The sequence below is a fragment of the Canis lupus genome, chromosome 4 (assembly GCF_003254725.2).
Source record: "Canis lupus dingo isolate Sandy chromosome 4, ASM325472v2, whole genome shotgun sequence".
Lineage (NCBI taxonomy): Eukaryota > Metazoa > Chordata > Mammalia > Carnivora > Canidae > Canis > Canis lupus.
In genome coordinates, this window is record NC_064246.1 from 67,475,529 (window position 1) to 67,494,987 (window position 19,459).

The 19,459-nt window shown below is 41.8% G+C and overlaps 1 protein-coding gene and 1 long non-coding RNA gene across 8 annotated transcripts in view; one reads left to right on the forward strand and one right to left on the reverse strand.

The window, feature by feature from the left end:
• The window catches only part of GHR (growth hormone receptor), a 271,389-nt gene that overhangs the window by 12,887 nt on the left and 239,043 nt on the right, over window positions 1-19,459 (reverse strand). For all 7 annotated transcript variants that reach the window (XM_035714890.2, XM_035714897.2, XM_035714889.2 and 4 more), the window contains 3 exons: window positions 18,294-18,423; window positions 11,300-11,472; window positions 6,135-6,313 (listed from right to left, as the gene is read on the reverse strand). In XM_035714890.2, coding sequence (XP_035570783.1) covers window positions 6,135-6,313; window positions 11,300-11,472; window positions 18,294-18,423 — 482 coding nt within the window. The remainder of the gene's footprint in view (window positions 1-6,134; window positions 6,314-11,299; window positions 11,473-18,293; window positions 18,424-19,459) is intronic.
• On the forward strand, window positions 1,036-12,310 carry LOC125755000 (uncharacterized). Its single transcript, XR_007410364.1, has 2 exons — window positions 1,036-1,287; window positions 8,329-12,310. It is a non-coding gene; the product is annotated as an uncharacterized LOC125755000 (long non-coding RNA).

Here is a 19,459-nt window from a genome sequence, read left to right on the forward strand (position 1 = left end):
GATATTACAGTTTTGTAGGAAGGCATAAGAACAGAAAAAAAAATCCATATTTCCACACCAAAACAAATTAGAGTCAAACACACACACACACACACACACACACACACACACACACGTACACAATCTATTCTTTGGAAATTCTGGGTAGTCCTTCATAAGATCACAGAATTGGAAAGCGTCCTAGAAAAACCATAGTTGTCTAAATTATTCTATTAGTAGCAATTGCATATTTATTCTGCTTATTCTAGAAAGTTTAAAGGTACCTCAAATGGTTTGCTATTAAAAATTTATAAAGAAATGTCACCTGAGTCCTTGGTAATAAAAACCAAGGTCCCACAACCCTTACGGTCAGGATCTTCTTTTACCTGCCAGGGGGAGGGTAGTAAGACTGTTAGACCCTTAAGACATAAAGCTATCAAAGAGGTAGACCCCACTAATGATAGTGCTTTCCTTCAAGTCAAACACTCAAAGCAGGTATTCAATATGGATTTTTCAAGGTGATCTAGCTGGATGTTTTCAGATAGAACACCTTGCTACCATTTATAGAAAACTAGGAAAACGTGTATTTTCAACAGCATAGACTTTTCACATTAAAAAGATTCTCATAATTTAAGTTAGAGGCTGGGCCTGCAGCTTCTAAAATAAATATACATTCACCTCAGTTAGCTTGTAGTCACAAGGTCCCTATTTTTTCCCACATGTACATGGGATGTTTAATTTGTATCTTTCATTGAAGCTTCTTCTTCTTCTTTTTAAAAGGTTTATTTATTTTAGAGAGAGAGCACAAGGGGGCATGCATGGGCAAGGTCGGGAGGGAGGGGCAGAGGGAGAGGGAGTGAGAGAAACCTAAGCAGACTTTGTGCTAACCACAGAGTGTTTGGATCTCATGACCTGAGCCAAAACCGAGTCACCGCTTAACTGACTGTGCCACCCAGGCACCCCTGAAACTTCTTCATACGTGATATATTTGCATGCCTAAAATACTTTTTAAAAGGCAAGATTCTGAATTTTAAACTTATTGGTTTCCCTAATATATTTTTTGAAACATGTGTCCAGTTTTGAGGCCCAAATTTCTCTGTTATTATAACCAATATTATTTCATTACAGATTTCACTAATAACAAGACCAAACAGAGGCCCTCAGTGATTTGGTCTATGGCTTCCTCTTTATCTTCCCTCCAAAGCAGTCACACCAAACTCGGTTTCATTTACATGGCTCCTACTACCTGCATGGAACCCTGCCACCTGCCTTTGAGGGAATGTCTATTCTCAGCCAATCCCAGTGCAAGTATTGCTTATATTCTTTTTTTTTTTTTTTAAAGATTTTATTCATTTATTTCAGACAGTGCACAAATGGGAGAGGGGCAGAGGGAGAGGAAGAAGCAGACTCCCCACTGAGCAGAGGACATGGGGCTCGATCCCAGAACCCCAGGATCATGACCAGAGCCAAAGGCAAATGCTTAACTGACTGAGCCACCCAGGCACCCCAGTATGTTTATATTCTAAGAAGTCATTCTTGGCACTTTTTCCTACTCCATCCTGACAGTCACATCTTATATTACTTCTTATACTTATATTACGTTGCTCAAATTTCTATATTACACCACAAATTCCCTGGAGCAAACAATTCCTTCATTATCTTTGCATTTCCAAAGCCCAGCATAGTACCAAGTATACAGTGGGTGCTCAGGAGATGGCCCAACCAATATGGATAATTCTATAGCACCCATTCCTTCTTTATTTTTTATTTTTATTTTTTCCATTCCTTCTTTAAAAAACAATACATCCTTAACCTGATTTAGCAGGTAAATAGTTATAAACAATTATATCATCATTAGTATTACTTTTATATTAAAAATGTACTTTTAAAAAAGATTTTATTTATTTATTCATGAGAGACACACAGAGAGAGGCAGAGAGAGAGGCAGAGCGGGAAGCAGGTTCCCTATGGGAAGCCTGATGCAGGACTCGATCCCAGGACCCTGGGATCACGACCTGAGCTGAAGGCAGACACTCAACCACTAAGCCACCCAGGCGTGTTTTGTTTTGTTTTGTTTTGTTTAAAGGCACAGTAATAGAAAATTCCACATTGTCAGTGGTAACCTGAATCCCCAATACAAGCCACAAACATTAGCTTCCCACTGCCCCATTTATGAACCTCACTTGTTCTTAAGCTTATGGCACTTGTGCTCATAATCAATTAGATTGTGAAGTTTCTCAGCAGAGGTCAGTTCTTACAGATAAGCCCTTGGTATTCATGACAACTCTGAGACACTTGTAAGAAATGCCATGACGATGTAACTTCACTTATAGAAGGTGGGTGAAGTAAAAGTTAACTGACCCTTTTGGACTCACATAGATATGAGATTTAGCAGAGATGCAGTAAGTGCAGCAGAGTCAAGCTGGGATGCAACCTGGAATGGTCCCATGGACCTGGCTCAGGGTGTGAGTGTCGTATCTGTGCGTCAGCTGAAATACAGCTCTATCACTGGACTTTCAGGGCTTAAACTATGATCAGTAAATCTATGGATGCCAATGAAGGTAAATCCATGTATGCTAATGAATTCACATCTTTGCTTTTCCTAGACTCTCAAACTTTTTGTTTCAGGACTCCTTTACACTCTTAAAAAATATCTAGTTCATGATATAATTCAGAGCATGCATCAATAGGGATTGGTGATTATTTGGATACAAGGTATAAGAGCAAGTTTCTGATTGATGTCAGGACAATATTCTCTTTAATTTGAACAACTGTATGGACATGTTGTCATTTACTGAGAGAGGGAGAGTAGGGATGCAGGAGGAGGTTTGAACATGTTGCTTTTTTGAGATGCCACTGAGGCATCCCTGTGGATAAGTCCAAGTGTGGAATGCAAAAATGAGGTCAAGGTGGAAAGACTGTGCTAAGTGCCCTCATGTGTTGACATTAATATGGTGCTTTCTATTTTTCCACTAGCTTTTACCAAATGGAGTATTTTTTTTAATACTCACAACCACTATGTGAAACAGAGAAAGTGAGCATGACCGGTTTTACAGTACAATGAAATACTCTCGGCAATAAAAAGGAATGTTACACTCAGCAATATGAATGAATCTTGTATGCATTGTGAGGAGTGAAAGAAGCTAGAGTCAAAAAGGTTATTATATCATTGCATTCCAATGACTTCTTGGAAAGGGCAAAACTACAGAGATGAACATACCGGTGGGTGCCAAGGGTTCAGGTTTGGGGAGGATTTGACTACAAAGGGACAGTATGAGGAAATTTTTTTGAAGGTTATGATAAGTTGTTCTGTATCCTGATTGTGATGTTAGCTACAAAGGTCTATGGGTCTGTCAAGACTCATAGAATCATACAGGTAGAAGGTGGATTTAAGTATGTGCATATTTTTGAGTATCTATTCAAAGAATTTTAAGTGATGAGTGTGTTTTAGAATGATCATTCTGGCTCCAGTGTGAAGAATAGATCATATGCATCAAACACCAGAAGCATAAGACCTGCTTGGGGGAATGCTGTATTAATCCAGTCAGATAGGACTCCAATTGAACTAGGATGGTAAACATGGTAGTTACTTAAAGGTTAGTTGCAATGTGGAATCGGAAACTGTATCAATGAATCTTCCCTATCCTGCTACATTAAAATCCACCTTTTAAAAAAAGATTTATTTATTTATTCATGAGAGATACAGACAGAGAGAGGCAGAGACACAGGCAGAGGGAGAAGCGGGCTCCTTGCAGGAAGCCTGATGCAGGACTCAATCCTGGATCCCAGGATCACAACCTGAGTCAAAGGGAGGTGCCCAACCACTAAGCCACCCAGGCATCCCCAAATCCACCTTTCTATCTAGTACTTTGAATGGATCACCTCCCCACCCATTATTTTCGTTACATCAAGTATTAGTCATTTGGAAAATATTGGTTCATTGAGTTGTGCAAATTTTCTAAATGTTCACACATTTTATTATACAATATAAAAATCCACTTTAGCTAATATCACCATGGATCTCATATGGAAAGTCATCAAAGACTGGGAAAGCTATCAAGCTCACTACTGCATATCCAAGTTTTCCAAAATTTTAATTTTCCTTTGAAAGCTCAAATTTCATTGGTAACAACCACTGTCATTGTTTTTCTTAAACTAATAAGCACACTTCATTCTTTTTCAAGAAATGTTTGCCCAGTATTTGCCAACTTCACTATGAATAACCATCTATTAATTTATCAGTTGTTCTTTCAAGTAAATATGGTGTTTCATGCAAAAAGCAGCTGGTTCAGCTGGCAACTCAGCCATTTGGGTGCTTTATTAAGACAATCATCCATAGCTCAGTATGCATCAGAAGTGCATTATGTGTTCTTGACATGTGTTCACAAATATTCAAAAGCTATGTCATCAAAGGTTGAGATTTAATAAAATTAATAAAATGTGCAGCTTCCTCAAGACCACTCTAATGTAAAGCTGGCTTTCTCCCCTTTACTGTAAGTGCACGGTGGTAGCAAGCACAGTGACTGTCAGTGTTGTTTAGAATGACCGCCTTGATTGTGTTCAGGTGACAGCAGTGTTCCCACCATAGCTTTTGAACCATGGATACAAATCTCATGGTGAAAAAAGGAAATAACCCCCTTTTTTTAAAAGATTTTATTTATTCATGAGAGACACAGAGCGAGAGGCAGAGACATAGGCAGAGGGAGAAGCAGGCTCCATGCAGGGAGCCTGATGTGGGACTCGATCCCGGGACCCCGGGATCACGCCCTGAGCCAAAGGCTCAATTCAACTGCTGAGCCACCCAGGCGTCCCAAGGAGATAACCTTTTAGTACTTGTGTGAAGACAATCTTGATCTTGTGGACTCCCTGAAAGGGTCTCAGGGACTCTCACACTCTGAGACCTTCTGCCCTGGAGTACCCAGCACAGTGCCTTCTGCACAGTACTTATTTCAATATCAGTTGCTGAATAAATGTTTCACTGAAACTTGAATTTTGAAAGTTTTATTTGACTCAACAGCCGACTGGGATTTTTTGCACCAAGTTAATGGAACAGATATCTAAATTAAAATGATTCTGAGGGGCACCTGGGTAGCTAAGTGGTTGAATGTTTGCCTTTGGCTCAGGTCATGATCCTGGGGTCCTGGGATCAAGTCCCGCGTCAGGCTTCCCAGAGGGAGCCTGCTTCTCCCTCTGCCTATGTCTCTGCCTCTCGCTCTGTGTCTCTCATGAATAAATAAATAAAATGATTCTGAAAACAGCACCTCAAAGCCCAGTATTTAACTGCTCACAGCTGCTCCAAACTTAACTTTAATGACAAAATTGGCTTCCTTTTCAGCCGATCACTGAATGGACAAGGCCTGCTGTCTCAAAATTCTGGGAGTGAATCTGCAAAGTCACGGGGCAAGACCTGATGACTGGCCAGAAACGACTTGGCCAGGGCTATGACTCTGTGGTTAGACTGATTTAGAATTAGTTATATTTGGAGCAGCAAGATAATCCTGTTTTTCTTCTTGTTGTGTGCCATGTGGAATTTATCTAAGTGCCGAGTTCCCATACATATGTCAAGGAGGTGAACAGTTCAGAGGTCAACGACTACCATGCTGCTTGCCTGCATCAAAACCTCTAAGCTGGATTCTTCCTCTCTGAGATATGTAACAAAATCACCTTCTGAAAGCTCTAGGGGACAAACCCTCTTCCTCTGTTTCCTTCCTGGAGTCACTGAAGAACTTACATTAATGAGGATCCTGTAAGTAGTAGCAACTAAAATCACGGGAGGATGTTTAGCCATAGCTCATTGTTGATCTTGATCATAACTCTTCTCATGTCTAGCCACAGCCCCAAAGATAGCTTAAGTAGCTAGAGTGTATGATTTTGTCAAACATTAAACTGGACACTGAGAAGGACTGGGGAGATAGTTTTCCTTTCCTTCCTTACACTTCCATATAAGCTCCACGGAAGCATCTGTCCTTGGACAGAATTCCCAGATATTTTACTGCTTTTTATCTGTTTTCCTCAAATAAAGAAATAAGGAGTGTATATACAGCATGGGCATGTGGAATTAGGTCAAAAGGAAGTCTGACTGCAAAGGAGAGAGGTGTTGTTGGTATAAAGAAAAGTCAAAGTATTTTTGAGTGTGCTGTGTAATCATATCTTACCATTTTCCACTGGGACTCATTCACTTCTTTGTATTGTAGTTCATACTCGAGGACTATCCATCCCTTCTGAACATCCGCATTGGGTGGTGGTTCCCATCTCACTTGGATATCTGCATGGATTCCCGTTAAACTGATGTTCAGTAAAGTCCAGTTGAGGCCGATGGGTGGGTCTGGTTGCACTGTGCATTTCAACAGAGAGTTAGTGCACAGAGAGACAGACAGGTACAGCTTGATTTAACGGAGAGCTTTCTTCAGAAGAGACCAATTACTTTATGCATTTTTGTTATCCATACTCTTAATTCTTCCAATATTCTTATTATACTCTCATTGTAGTAGAGAATACAATTTTTTTTTTTTTTTTTGGCTGGAGTATGATCTGTTTATGACCTTGAAGACCAAAAGCTCCTATAAAATTCCTTTTCAAGTTTAAAAATCTGATCTAAAATTCTTCTTGGGGCCCATGTCTTACATATCTTTTAGCCCTGATAGGATTAATGCTTTGGGATTTTGGCAAGGGAATTCATTGTAACTCGAAACTGAAGGAACAGAAACAGAAAGACCTAGAGTATTTGAACACGTGGCTATTTTGGAACTAGGGATAGATAAATCCTTTTTATTCCAAATTGTTTATTACCTAGGGCAAAGATCTTATCAATTTCTGTATTGCTACTAGAATAATCCCACCAAACACTCTGCTGATGCTCCTTAGCATGATGTCTTCCTAGCCACATGTGGTGATTTTTTTTCAGACATAAGAAGGAAGGCACTGTACTCTTCTCTCAAATGGTGATGAGTCAGGGTTTTCTGTCTCTTACTTAACTGTTATGTGAAGAATCTGAAATAGTGTTTTGCTTGGTTTCTATGGACAAACTGTACATTCTCTGGTAAATCAGCTGCATTCTGCTTATTAGGACTGCAAAGACCACAATTTACCAAAGATTGATGAAGAGAAATATGTATTCCAAAGCTAGGAACTATACCTAAATTTACATTCTGGATAGTTCCTGATATATTATTGCCCTTTAGGTCTTAGTACTGAGGTTTTCAAAAATCACTTCCAGATACAAAGTAAAATTTACTTACTTTTTAAAAAAGATTTTATTTATTTATTCATGAGACACACACACACACATACACACACACACACACACAGAGAGAGAGAGAGAGAGAGAGAGAGAGAGAGAGGCAGAGACACAGGCAGAAGGAAAAGCAGGCTCCATGCAGGAAGGCCCATGTGGGACTCTATCCCGGGACTCCAGGATCATGCCCTAAGCCAAAGACAGATGCTCAACTGCCGAGCCAGCAGGTGTCCCAAAATTTACTTTCTTTTCTACTGTTTGTAGAAGGTCACCCAGAGCGTTGCAAAGTCTGGATCCCCAGGGTTGACCAGACAAAGGCCTATAAATATAAGTGTGAGGAGCCATAACTGGCTGTTAATATCTGGTGGCCAAAGGAGGAAGCGCTTGCATTCAATCAGACTTAAGACAGACCTTAGTGTGAAGGAGCATGATATTGGCCCCTGTAGAGGGGCCAACTTTAAAAAAATAGACAATCCAAATATGACTAATAATGACCAAATTTTGGAAATTAAATTAGAGGGATTTGCAAAAATAGTTGGGCTGCATATGGCTACAGTAATGACAGTAATGCTTCACCCTTCTGGATTTGTTGGGGACTGAGGAATTCTGATAACTGAAGCTTAACTCTTTAAGAGACCAAAATATAAACATGTTTTTGATGGAAAAACTTCAACTTATTACTCATGTTTCATCTTAAAAACTCCCCTTTCTACTTTATTTTTTTCCCCCTTTCTACTTTAAATAGAAAATAGGGAACATGGTCCTTTTTGAGATGGCTTGTACCACTGTTAGAAGCATAGTAACCTCCCCCTTACCTCTGTGCATATTGTTACATGCTGTATGCAACAGCTCCTCTGAGATGCTGGAAAAGCACCTGAGACTGACTACATCCCCAGGCAGCCCCTGGTCCCTCCCCAGAATGTGCTCCTCTGTCACTTTCCCTCTCTCTGTTAATGGCACCTCCATTCCTCCAGTTGCTCAGGATGAAATTAGTGAGCTCTTCCTTGACTCATCTTTTTCTCACCACCTCCACATTCTGTCAGCTGTATGTTTTTTTTTTTTAAGATTTATTTATTTATTTATTTATTTATTTATTTATTTATTTATTTAGAGAGAACAAGCAAGGAAGGGAGGAGCAGAGGAAGAAAGAGAAGCAGACTCTCCGCCAAGATGGGAGCCCAATGCGAGGCTTGATCTGAGGACCCTGGGACCATGACCTAAGCCGAAGGCAGCCACTTAACAGACTGAGCCACCCAGGGACCTCTCAGCTGTACTTCGGAGATGGTCGCAGAGTCCAACTGCTCTTCACCATCTGCATCTCCAAACCCAGTCCCACCATTATGCTTTTTTGCGTATTGCTGCGTTAGCCTCCTAAGCAGTCCTCCTGTGGTCTTTGTCCTGCTTCAGTCTGTTCTCAATATAATCCGTATAATATTTGTCACAGTGGTTATTTTCACACTTGTGTTAGAGCACATCGCTCATTTAAAACCCTCCAAAGGCTTCCAATGTCACTCCAGGTAAAAGCCAGAATCATCCAATGGCTTCACGGGTGCTGTAGCTTTGGCTCACGGATCCCTCAGATGTGGCCTGTCACATGCCCCTCCTTGCTCACTCTGTGCCAGCTCCTCTCTCCACCATGCTGTTCCTCAAGCGAGCAAGGGCATTCTCCCACTGTGGGAGCTTTGCCCTTGCTGTGCCCTCTTGCTGGAATGTTGTTCTCTCATGTTTTTCTTTACTCAGCAAAGACAGCTCTGATAACTCTAATAAAATAGCAACCTCTCCTGCACTCCTCTTCTCCCTCCCTACGTTATTTTTCTTCATTGCATTGTCTTTCTCCAGCTTCGCTGGGATAAAATCCCACGAGGGCAGACGTTTTCTGCTCCTGGCACCTAGAAATGTACTTGGCCCAAGGAAGGGACTCAGTAAATATTTGCTGAATGAATGAATGAACAACAAGTGTCTAACAATACAGGACTTTAAATCCAAAGATGAGCCCTGTGAGATAGTAGGAGAGTACTCATATAACATGTGACGAAGCTGAGGTTTATGGTTGTCTTCTTTTTTTTTTTTTTTTTTTTTATGGTTGTCTTCTTAAGATCTATTAGGCTCACCTTGTTCCTTGCTGTCTCCCCCTCCCAGCAACCTCCCTCCCTGCTATGGTTGTAACTGCCTATCACCATCTTTTGCCTTAATTATCTTTTGCCTTAATTATCATAAAGACGATCACAAAGTGTTCTAACCTCTCTCTCTCTACTCTGTGTGACTCCAATCTACCCTCTACACAGCGGCAAGATGTATTTCCCCGAGACATTTAGTAACACAACAGGTGGCACTGGATAAGTTTGAGATTAAGAGCGTAGACTCTGGAGCTGTGCTGCCTAGGTTCCAATCTCCGCTCCACCTACTAGCTGACAGACCTTGAATTAGCCTTTAAATGCCCTCAGCCTCAATGTTGTCATCTGTGACATGGAGATTATAATAGGACCTCTCTCACAGAGTTATTATACCCGACCCATAGGTAAGGGCTTTGTAAGTGTTAGTCAGCTAATATTATCCTCAGGGCATTTCCCTCCTTAAACATCTTCAAATGCACCTCTTGGCAGTCATTTAAAGTCTAACTTCCTTTGTGGGGTTCACAAGACCACTTGGGACTTCTCTGGCTGATCAATCAGGCCGGCCTAACTGCTCCCAGTCCTTCAACATTCTGTGCCATTTATCACTTCTGGAACTTAGTCACTGTTGGAAGACTCAGTCCATCTTGTGTATCTGGCAACTAACTCCCACTGATGCCCCAAGGAGTAACTGAACTGCCACCATTTCTGGGCTTTCCTTGCCCCTCCCTCATGCCCATCCAATCGTTGTACCTTCGGCCACTGCGTTGGCTTACTATGCCCTCCACACACCTCGAGTCCAGCACCTAAACCATTTGACCATTTGACACACCTGACTCCCCTCCTTGACCATAGCTTACTCATTCTGTAGCCACCACACTGAGTACAGGGTTCAAGGCATGGCAGGCCCTCAGTGAAAGTCAGCCATGGAAATGAGTGGGGCTAGGTATTGGCAGGGACAGGGTTAGAACCATGGGTCTGGACCTAATACTCTTACTACTACCCGGTTAGCTACCCAAGGGCTATGTCTATTGATATTGCAGCTTACGATAAATAGTCTCTCCAAGTTATGTAGTTGGGTTCTCATTTCTGCTTGTTCTTCTCCCTGACAGGCTATCAGATTTACTCGTTTCTGCCTGCAGCTTCTAGCCACATTCTCTTAGCCTCTTCTAGTCCACTGATGCCTGGGAAACCACACACAGGCGTCTAAGGACAGAACGTCTCAGAGAAACTCCAAGCAATTTCTATAACAGATGAGCCTTTATGGATAGATTCTGAGGCACCATATCAGCTACTCATAGTCCTTTGATTCTTTATATTTTGCTGTTTACAATATTATAGTATAAACATAAATATTCCAGTTACAGTTGTTTGTTTTGTTTTATTTCCCCTTGTGTTCTTCTGATGGGCAAGTGATAATCTGTCTAGATCTTTCATTTGGTTCATTGAGCTCTGATTATATCCAATGTTTGTCTTGAGATCTTATAAACATGTCTTTAAACTGATTTGGGGCTGTTTTGTAAATATAAAGTTCCAGAAATATTATGCTTTGTGATAAAATCTAGGCACATATTATAGTGATGACAGGGATCAAAGGTCAACATATTTCAGATCTGAATATAGTAATCATATTGAATAATTAGGGAAGAAAGAATCTTAGGAGTATGGTGAGTTTGTCTCTTGTGGTGGCACCCAAGAACATAATCCATCTTGAAAGACCTCAAGTAAAAGACTGCACAGTTCCCATTCTTTTCCTGACAACATTTACTGTCAGGTTGTTTTATGTTAGAGCCAACTTATGTTCCCCTGCCTTCTCCCTCTTGTTCACTGGCTGACCTCATGCCCTGTAAAGTAGACCTCCATTCACCTAACTTACAATGACAAAGTCTTCCTACTTGAATCCACATGGACATTGAGGCTTCCCCGCTTATTTAATCTAAAGCCGTGTCAAGTAAAACACAAACCTGTGATTTACCTATTTCCTCAACAGAGAAACACTTTTGATCCACCGTACCACCATTGCTGGTTAGCTTGATACAGTAGGGTATCCAAATGGAGGTATAAGATGAATTAAAGTAACAGCTGTTTTCTCCGGCAGAGACATAATCGGGGCATTCTTTCCACTCTTGAGTCCATTCTTGCGTGCTCCTGAAATGAAGGGTAAAAAAAGATGAATTGTTCCAAAAATTATGCCATGGTTTAAGTCAATGTGCCTGAGAGTCAGATTCAATAAGTTGGAACACAAATATTTTACAACCAAGTCTTTCAGCAGCATTGTTTCCAAGAAGTGTCACATCTGTGGACTCACCCACAGGGTCTGCAGACTGACAGGGCTATTGGTACTTTTACTATAGTAAAAGCACCCATTCATCAACTGCTTATGATGCACCAGAGCTCCTAAATTAAGTAATTTGTGGGTAGGCACTTCATTATCCTGAGGCTCTGAGGCTTAGGGAGGTTTAAAATGTTCCTTTATTAAAACACTACAGAGGGTCAGCATCCAAACTATAAAGAGTTCCAAAGTCCCATTCTTTGGACCTGGATATTTTCCCAACTCATGGTGTAGGACACTGAGGAGGCACACTGGTGTGTTCTTCAGGCTGAGTGACACTGAGGTTTGAGTGGCCTTACGGTAAAAAACTGGCTACCACCCTACTCTGAACTGCTGAACCCTGTGTCCATATCCCCAGGTTGTCTTATGCTTGGGGGAGTTTTCCTGATGCCTTCAACTCCTTCCCATATTCTTGGTTTCTTCCCTAATTATATGAAGAGCCATGAGAACACTGTAAACACACTGGACTTCTAGGTGGTATTTATGAAGCATAGGAATCCTAGCCTTTTTCTCCTCACCCTTAAAAGAGACAAAAGGTCATGAGCCCAGAAATTAAAAATTTTTTTCCAAACCCAGAAAGTAATTTTTTCTATTTTGTAAGTAGAATGGACATTTACTTATAATATTAAAAAATGGAAATGAAAATGAGCTAAATTGAATCAATGTGTTTGCCTATCTGTTCCTTTTGTCTTTGCTCTACAAAAAACAAGCTCATGTTTTCCTAGATCTTGGCTCAGATTAAAAACAAACAAACAAACAAAACAAATCATGGAGGAAAGATGGATGCGTGGAGAATACTGAAGAAATCAGAGAAGCCACATATTTACATTCTGCCATACAGTTTTTCATCTCTATCCCACTCTACAGAAAGCATCATTTACCCAGATGACTTAAAACACCATCAGGATTAGCTAAATGGGAAAGAGATATCAGGAAGTTTACTGTGGAAGGAAGCAGAGTTTTGGGAAAGGAAAATCCCTGGTTAGCTGCCAATAGGAACCTGAACAAAAATGCAGAGCAATCAAGGATTGCCTAGACTCAAGTCTACCCCTGCAAGAACACAGAAACATGTGTTAGAATGTGACCCAGCTCTCCAAAGTCCCATCTCTCTGACTGACTGAATGAATGAGTCCAGCACGTATCTTTGGGTGCTGGCTATACAAGTACTATAGAAGCATTACATCTGGGGCAGCCAGGTGGCTCAGTTAGTTAGGCGTCTGCCTTTGGCTCAGGTCGTGATCTCAGGGTCCTGGGATCGAGTCCCACAGCAGGCTCCCGTTCAGCTGGGAGCCTACTTCTCCCTCTGCCTATGTCTCTGCCCCTCTCTGGCTCTCATGAATAAATAAATAAAATCTCTTAAAAAGAAGCATTATATCTGGGACTACCGCTGTGTGGATAAAATGATTAATTAGATTTTGTTTGTAACTTCAGGCTAGAAGGAGACTCAAAAATTATCATCTGAGTACATTTTTTGTCTCCTGTATTCATTCCATTCATATTTAATAAGCACTGATTATATATATAAAACACTGTGCTGGACATTATGCAGGATGCATGTGTGTCTAAGGAATTGGTCCTGCCTCGGAGGAAGGACTAAAACACTGTATTGCAAAGCAGTGTGGGTTTGTGCTCACAAATAGTGCCAAAAGTTCAGAAGAGGGAATGTTCTAGCTGTTCATGGAAGGCTTCAAGGTAGTGGTGGTGTTTCTAACAATCTTTGCAGATGGGTTAAAGTTTAATACATGGCAATAGGGGAAGGAAGGAGCGAACAGAGTAGTCAAAGGCACTGAGGTCTGGAAGTGCGGGCATGAGTCTGGTAAGGGGAACATAAGGCAATGGAATAAATGGGAAAACAAGTTAGAATTGCTACTTGGGCAGAACACTTAATTATCTGCTTACTATTCATGAGATGCCAGCTGAGAAGGTTTATGAGTCAAGAAGACATAAAGCCAGGTGGTCTGTGGCTAAGGGAGAAGAAGGTAGAAGTGACCCTGTGAAGGCTGAGGTGCTTGGGGCTGGTAGGCAGACAGTGCAGGTCTGTGAGCATCCCTCTAGGGGACGGGTGCTGGGTAGCGATGAGCGACAAGGGCACCACAGGCTGTAGGCAAGGCAGGGACTGGAAGGAGGGGTGAGGAGATGCAGACCACACATGTTTCCTTCTCTACAGCTGTTTCTCAGGCTGGTCTGTTTGGCACTGGGAGGGAACTTAATGTGGCGTGAGGGGGGTCCTTGAGACAGTTGCCCATCAGCTGTTGGAAAGAACTTGGGATTAACATGGCTGGTGAACTGTAGCTTAAATTCTGGTTGAGATTCTTAAAAGTTGCATAACCTTGGATGAGAGGGAGATTCATCCCTGATGGGAAATGCGAGTGGTATGTGTGTGTGTGTGTGTGTGTGCGTGTGTCTGTATATATGTATGCATGTGTGCGTATAGTGTGTGTATCTATGCACATGTGTGTGAGTGTGTATGTATGTTTAGAGTAGTAGGAAAAGGATGAAAAAATTAGGGATAGGTGGGTCATTGACCTACGGAATGGTTTATTTTATCTTGACTGGCAAACTAAGGAAGAGTATAATTAAAGAGAATGGTTTAGCAAGATTGCTCAGAGGAATGAGGCTCCTAAATAATAATATGGATAAAAAATGTATTTAGTATAGTTCATAGTCTAAAAGTATTAAAATGTAAAAATGTAGTACAGTGCTTAGCGGGTCTGGATTTGTAACAGGGAGATTAGCTCTGCATGTTTCATGGTTTCTTGACTTTGACATGCCTCCTTGGGGACTGTATGAAAAACTTTGTTTAGATTATTCCAAATCCATTAGTTTCACAGAGCAAACAACTTAAAGCACTTATCTTAAGCACAGGAACAGTTAGTTCAAAACACACTCCCAACACCCTCCCCCTCATTAACCAAAGTTGAATTTTATTTTCAATAAATATTTAAAACTTATCTTTAAACTCTTGAATTTAGACAAAAAGACAAATGGGCTCACAAAATAGGGACTCTTGCCTACTTTCCCTAGGTTGAATTTCTATGCAGGCGACCAAAGCCAATTTATGGAAACTATTTTCTCCTATCATACCCCTGAGAGTTAAGTGTACTAGGTTTGCTCCTAGTCCATCTTGTGGAATAGAAGGAAAGCTGTACTATCCACAGAGAGAAAGACTATCAGTAAAAATCAGAATAAAGAGCAGAAGAAATGCTTTCTAACCAAACACTTTTCCACCTAGCAACTGGAAGAAAAGTCCTAAAAATACAACATCATTTACGGTCGAAAAACAATTGTTTTCATTACATACAGGTCATGTATATTAGGCTTAAAATTCAATCTTTTCTCTAGAAAGAAGAAATAGTAACTGTGCCCTTTACTCCCTTCTACTCTCCCCCCAGAACCTTGCATGGAAAATGAACTTTCTGTTAAAAGGCCAGGATAATTTGTTGAGGAGAGTTGGGTGTGGGGGATGGGAGAAATGGGGGATACAGCCTCAGGGACTGAGGCTTCTTTCTTCAAAAATAAGGTACCTGCGGGTGAGGAGCTGAGAGCAGAGCATCTCCCCAGAGCCTCCTGTTGGGTGCCTGCGATTCGCATTCAGGCTGAGTCCTCTCCCAGCGATGAGACCATACTGGCAGCACCTGCATCACGGGATGGCTGAGACTGCTCTGCCCCCGCTGCCTCCCCTGCCGGCTGCCTCGGGGCCTGTCCTGTTGACAGCCTGACAGCTTTGGGTTCTTCATGCGTTAGTGACCAAGGCCAGGCTGGTAAACTGAAAGCCCCGAGCATGGCCCCTCCTGGAGCCTTCCCGTCTCCCCTGCTCCAGTTCTGGACGAAATGCTGCCACAGCTTTGTGTGGCAGGGAGGAGGGGGCCGTGATTCTAGAGTTCTAGGACTTGTGTGGGAGCTGAATTCTAAGACGCAACGACAGGAGTCAGAAAGTGCATTTGTGCACGAGGCCAGTGCGAAGGCTAACATATCTGTGTACTAACTGGTGTGGTCTGAGCCTGACACTCCCAGCCCCTTGGATTCTAGCCTTCCTCAATCAACAGGGCTGGAGGCTTATGCTATTTTGGCTAGATATTCAAAAAAATTATATATTTTTTAGAGAAAACATAAAATACTGATTTTTCAAGTTTGGGTTGGCTCTCATCATGAGGTTGTGCTTGGGGGGTTTGAAGACGTGACAGTGTTTCCCCCTGAGATCCCAAACCCCACTAGGGCAACAATTGACAACATCCTTCCAAATATGTTGAGATTTGCCCTCCACCTGGTCACACTCTCTGTGGCCTCTCCATTAGCACAGAGCCTGGGTTTGGACTAGGGCCACTGAGAGGCCTCAGAGGTGCAGAGGAGGCCTGGGGGCAAAGTCACGTGACGCTGATGGAAGAGAGTAAGGAACAAATATAGATTTGTGAGGGTTTCAGACCCTTGGGCTCCCCATTTTGCTCAAGTTCAGATTTGGTGAATATTAGGGTGGTAATAACTCATTTTCATAACATGAGCCTGACTCTGTCACCTAACTATTCGGTTCAGTTCCTTGTGTCTACACAAATAACTTATTTTGTTCTCACTGAGCTGGCTCTCTGTACCTTCAAAATCTCTCTCCATTTAACAGTCAATTTGACAGATATTCAAAGGTGTTACTAGACATATAAGCTTCCTGTCCAAATGTATTTACACAAATCAGCTGAGCCTCTTCACCCCTCCCTCTCTGTTATGTCAGCTTGAAGAGAGGGAGAAAAAAAACTGCATTTGGTGCCCAAGCATGTCATATTTGTATGCCCTCTGGGGAACATCTGAGAAACCTCTCTCACACCTGGGAAGTAGGTAAGGCCAGTACGGTTGCTAACTCAAAGTATTTATTTGTAAGCAGAGTATCCAGTTTTACGCTAACAAAGGCCTTAGAAGCAGACCAATAATCACCAGCCAGAAAGAATCAAAAGTAATTTTTATAGCCCTGGAACTGGATTTCTGTATCATTATTATTTGAAATTATCACCAGATTACCAATAATAATATAATAATAGCAGCCACCATTTGTCGAGTACATGTGCCAAGCACTGTGCTGTCTTTCATGTATCATCTAATAAAATCCTCACCAAGAAGCCATGAGACAAGGTCTATTACCTCTGTTTACCAAACAAGGTGGCTGAGTTGTGAATAGACTACTTTGCCTGGTGTCACTCAGCAAGGGCCAGAACCCGGCTGAGATATGGTTCTGTTGGCCCTGAGCCCATGTCTTTAGCTGCTCACTCATCTTCCCTTCTTTTCCAGCTCCTCTCTGGGGTGGATGGCATCAGCCTTGGACTGATGAACGCTCTCACTCTGGGAGAGAGGGTCCTGGCTAACCTTGCATGTTGGCTTAGGCTTTCCCTGGGGGTTGGGTGGAAAAGAGGAAATGATGAAGTGTTTGAACCCAAAACTTAGAAAAGGCCAAAAGGCACAACATAAGAGTGAACAGAAATGGAAATAATTCCAGGGGAGGGGTCAGAAATAAACTACTTGGATGGTGATTACATTGAGAAATTTTGTTTCACTCTTCCTCTGTTATTTTACAAGATGACCAGTCAAAATGGAATAGAGAAGTATTACAGTTCCTTACTGAGTATAACTAATTTAATAGGAACATAGTCTATTGTCTACATAGACACCAAGCTCAGTCTTTTAAAATATACACGTCTTCTAAAAGCCCACCGCAGATAAAATCCAATTTAAAGCCCAGCCATGGCCAGCAAGGCTTGGCACTGTCTGGCTCTGGCTGACTTTCTGACCTCTTCTCACATCATATCTGTACATTTTACCTTGTGCCATCCATGAGGGCCTCCTGCTTTCCTCAAACAGATCAGCCTCAGGGGCCTTTACACTTGCAACTTCCTCTCTTGAACAGTTTCCCTCTAGATATTCACGTGGCCCTCTCTCATTTCACTTCTGTCTCTGCTATAAACACCATGTCAGCAAGGCCCACTGTGAACTCCTCATCTAAAGTATCACCCAAGCTCCCTATGTGTACACACACACACACACACACACACACACACACACACACTTATGTACACTTATCCACACTTTCACATACTTAGTCTCTCACATACATTTCCACATTCACATACTTGTGCGCATCCACATACCCACTTTTACACGTTCTCATATGCATGCACTCATATGTGTATGTACACACTTCGCACACTCATGCATATTCACACTTGCACCTATACTTTCACACCTTCCCACGTATGCTCACCATATTCACACACTCACCATCAGGCACTCTCATGCACACCCATGTACTCATTCACAGTGTGGACACTTTTTATCCTCTTTCTGGTTTTTACATTTCTTAATACCCCATGTTACCCGCTGCCATTTATTTATTTATTTTTAATTTTTTATGGTCTGTCTCCCTCTGTTGGAAAGACAGACCCATGAGGTTAGGGTCTTCCTCTTTTTTGTAATCAGCGCTCTACATCCAGTGCCTTAAATAGTACCAAACACATAGTAAGGACTTAAATATTTTTTGAATAAATGCATACATTTAAGTCATCAAAATAAACCATTCCCATGTCCATCACAGCATGCAACTCAGTATGCTTTCATCAGAAAATCCATGGAGGGAAAAGTCAGAAAGGCATGAAGGCTGCACCTTCTAATATAGAACAGCTGTACGGATCCTGCGTTCTTTAGACCATGACGAACCCCATCTGTCCAGTGGCATGAAAAAGTCTCTAGTTCAGGTGAACGGCACTTGGTGAACTTAGGCTTCTCAGAAGAATCTGCAGAACAAACAGGAAAGACAAAGCATGAAATCAAGAGGGTAATGTATGGTCCTAATAAAACACATATTTACAGTGGTAAAGAAGAACCGTTTCTTTTAGAAACACTGTTTTCCCAGGTCACAGTTTCAAAGCTCATCGTATGTTAGTTATTTCTCTGTCAGTTCTTGAATTCAGGGGAAAACTGTTTTGTCTTTATTTCAAACATTATTTTTAGGGCCTGTTTAAGAAACCAGAACTGGATGTAAGGTTTATTTGGAAGGTTGACCCCAAAAACCGGGAGTGAGGGCAAGGGAGAGTGGGGGGAGGGAGGACAGCTAAGTGTGCTGTACGGCAGGTTACTATGTGGCCGACTAGGGCCCAACTCCACACAGGCCCCTCTGAGAAGCTGTAGAGGGTAGAGTGTGTCCTAGAGAGGGAGGGGAGGCTGGGGTGTTTATCTGCCAACTCCCACCATCCACTGCTTGACCGCTGCCCTGGAGGTGTTCATGCCCATGAACCTCTAGGGCACACCTGTACATGGGCTGAAGATCTTGCCTGACTTGAGAGGAGCCTGGATAAGCACCCCCTGAAGTGCACCCCGCAATGTGCATGTTGCATACGCCACGGATGCATCCACTGACATCAGGAGGGACAAAGGGATGTGGTATGGCACCTCAGCATCCACGACGGAGCCTTTCTTCATTTTATAGATTTTTTTTTTTTTTTTTACAAAAAGCCACTTATGCTTGCATTCTTTAAAAAAATTATTTAAATTCAATTAGCCAACATATGGCATATCACTAGTTTCAGAAGTAGTGTTCAATAATTTATCAGTTGTGCATTCTTTTCAAAGATTCAGCCAGTACATCCATTAGGCAGATGATGATTAAAAAACTTGTGCATACTTATGCGTCAATTCTAATTTGGGAAGTGGTGATTGCCTCCTACATGCTAGGATATTAGCCAAAATGCCTCTCATCTATGAAATCTATAGCAGATAAGTCTGAGGCAAAACCAATTTTTGTATACCGATTCTCATTGTTCTCGGACTTCC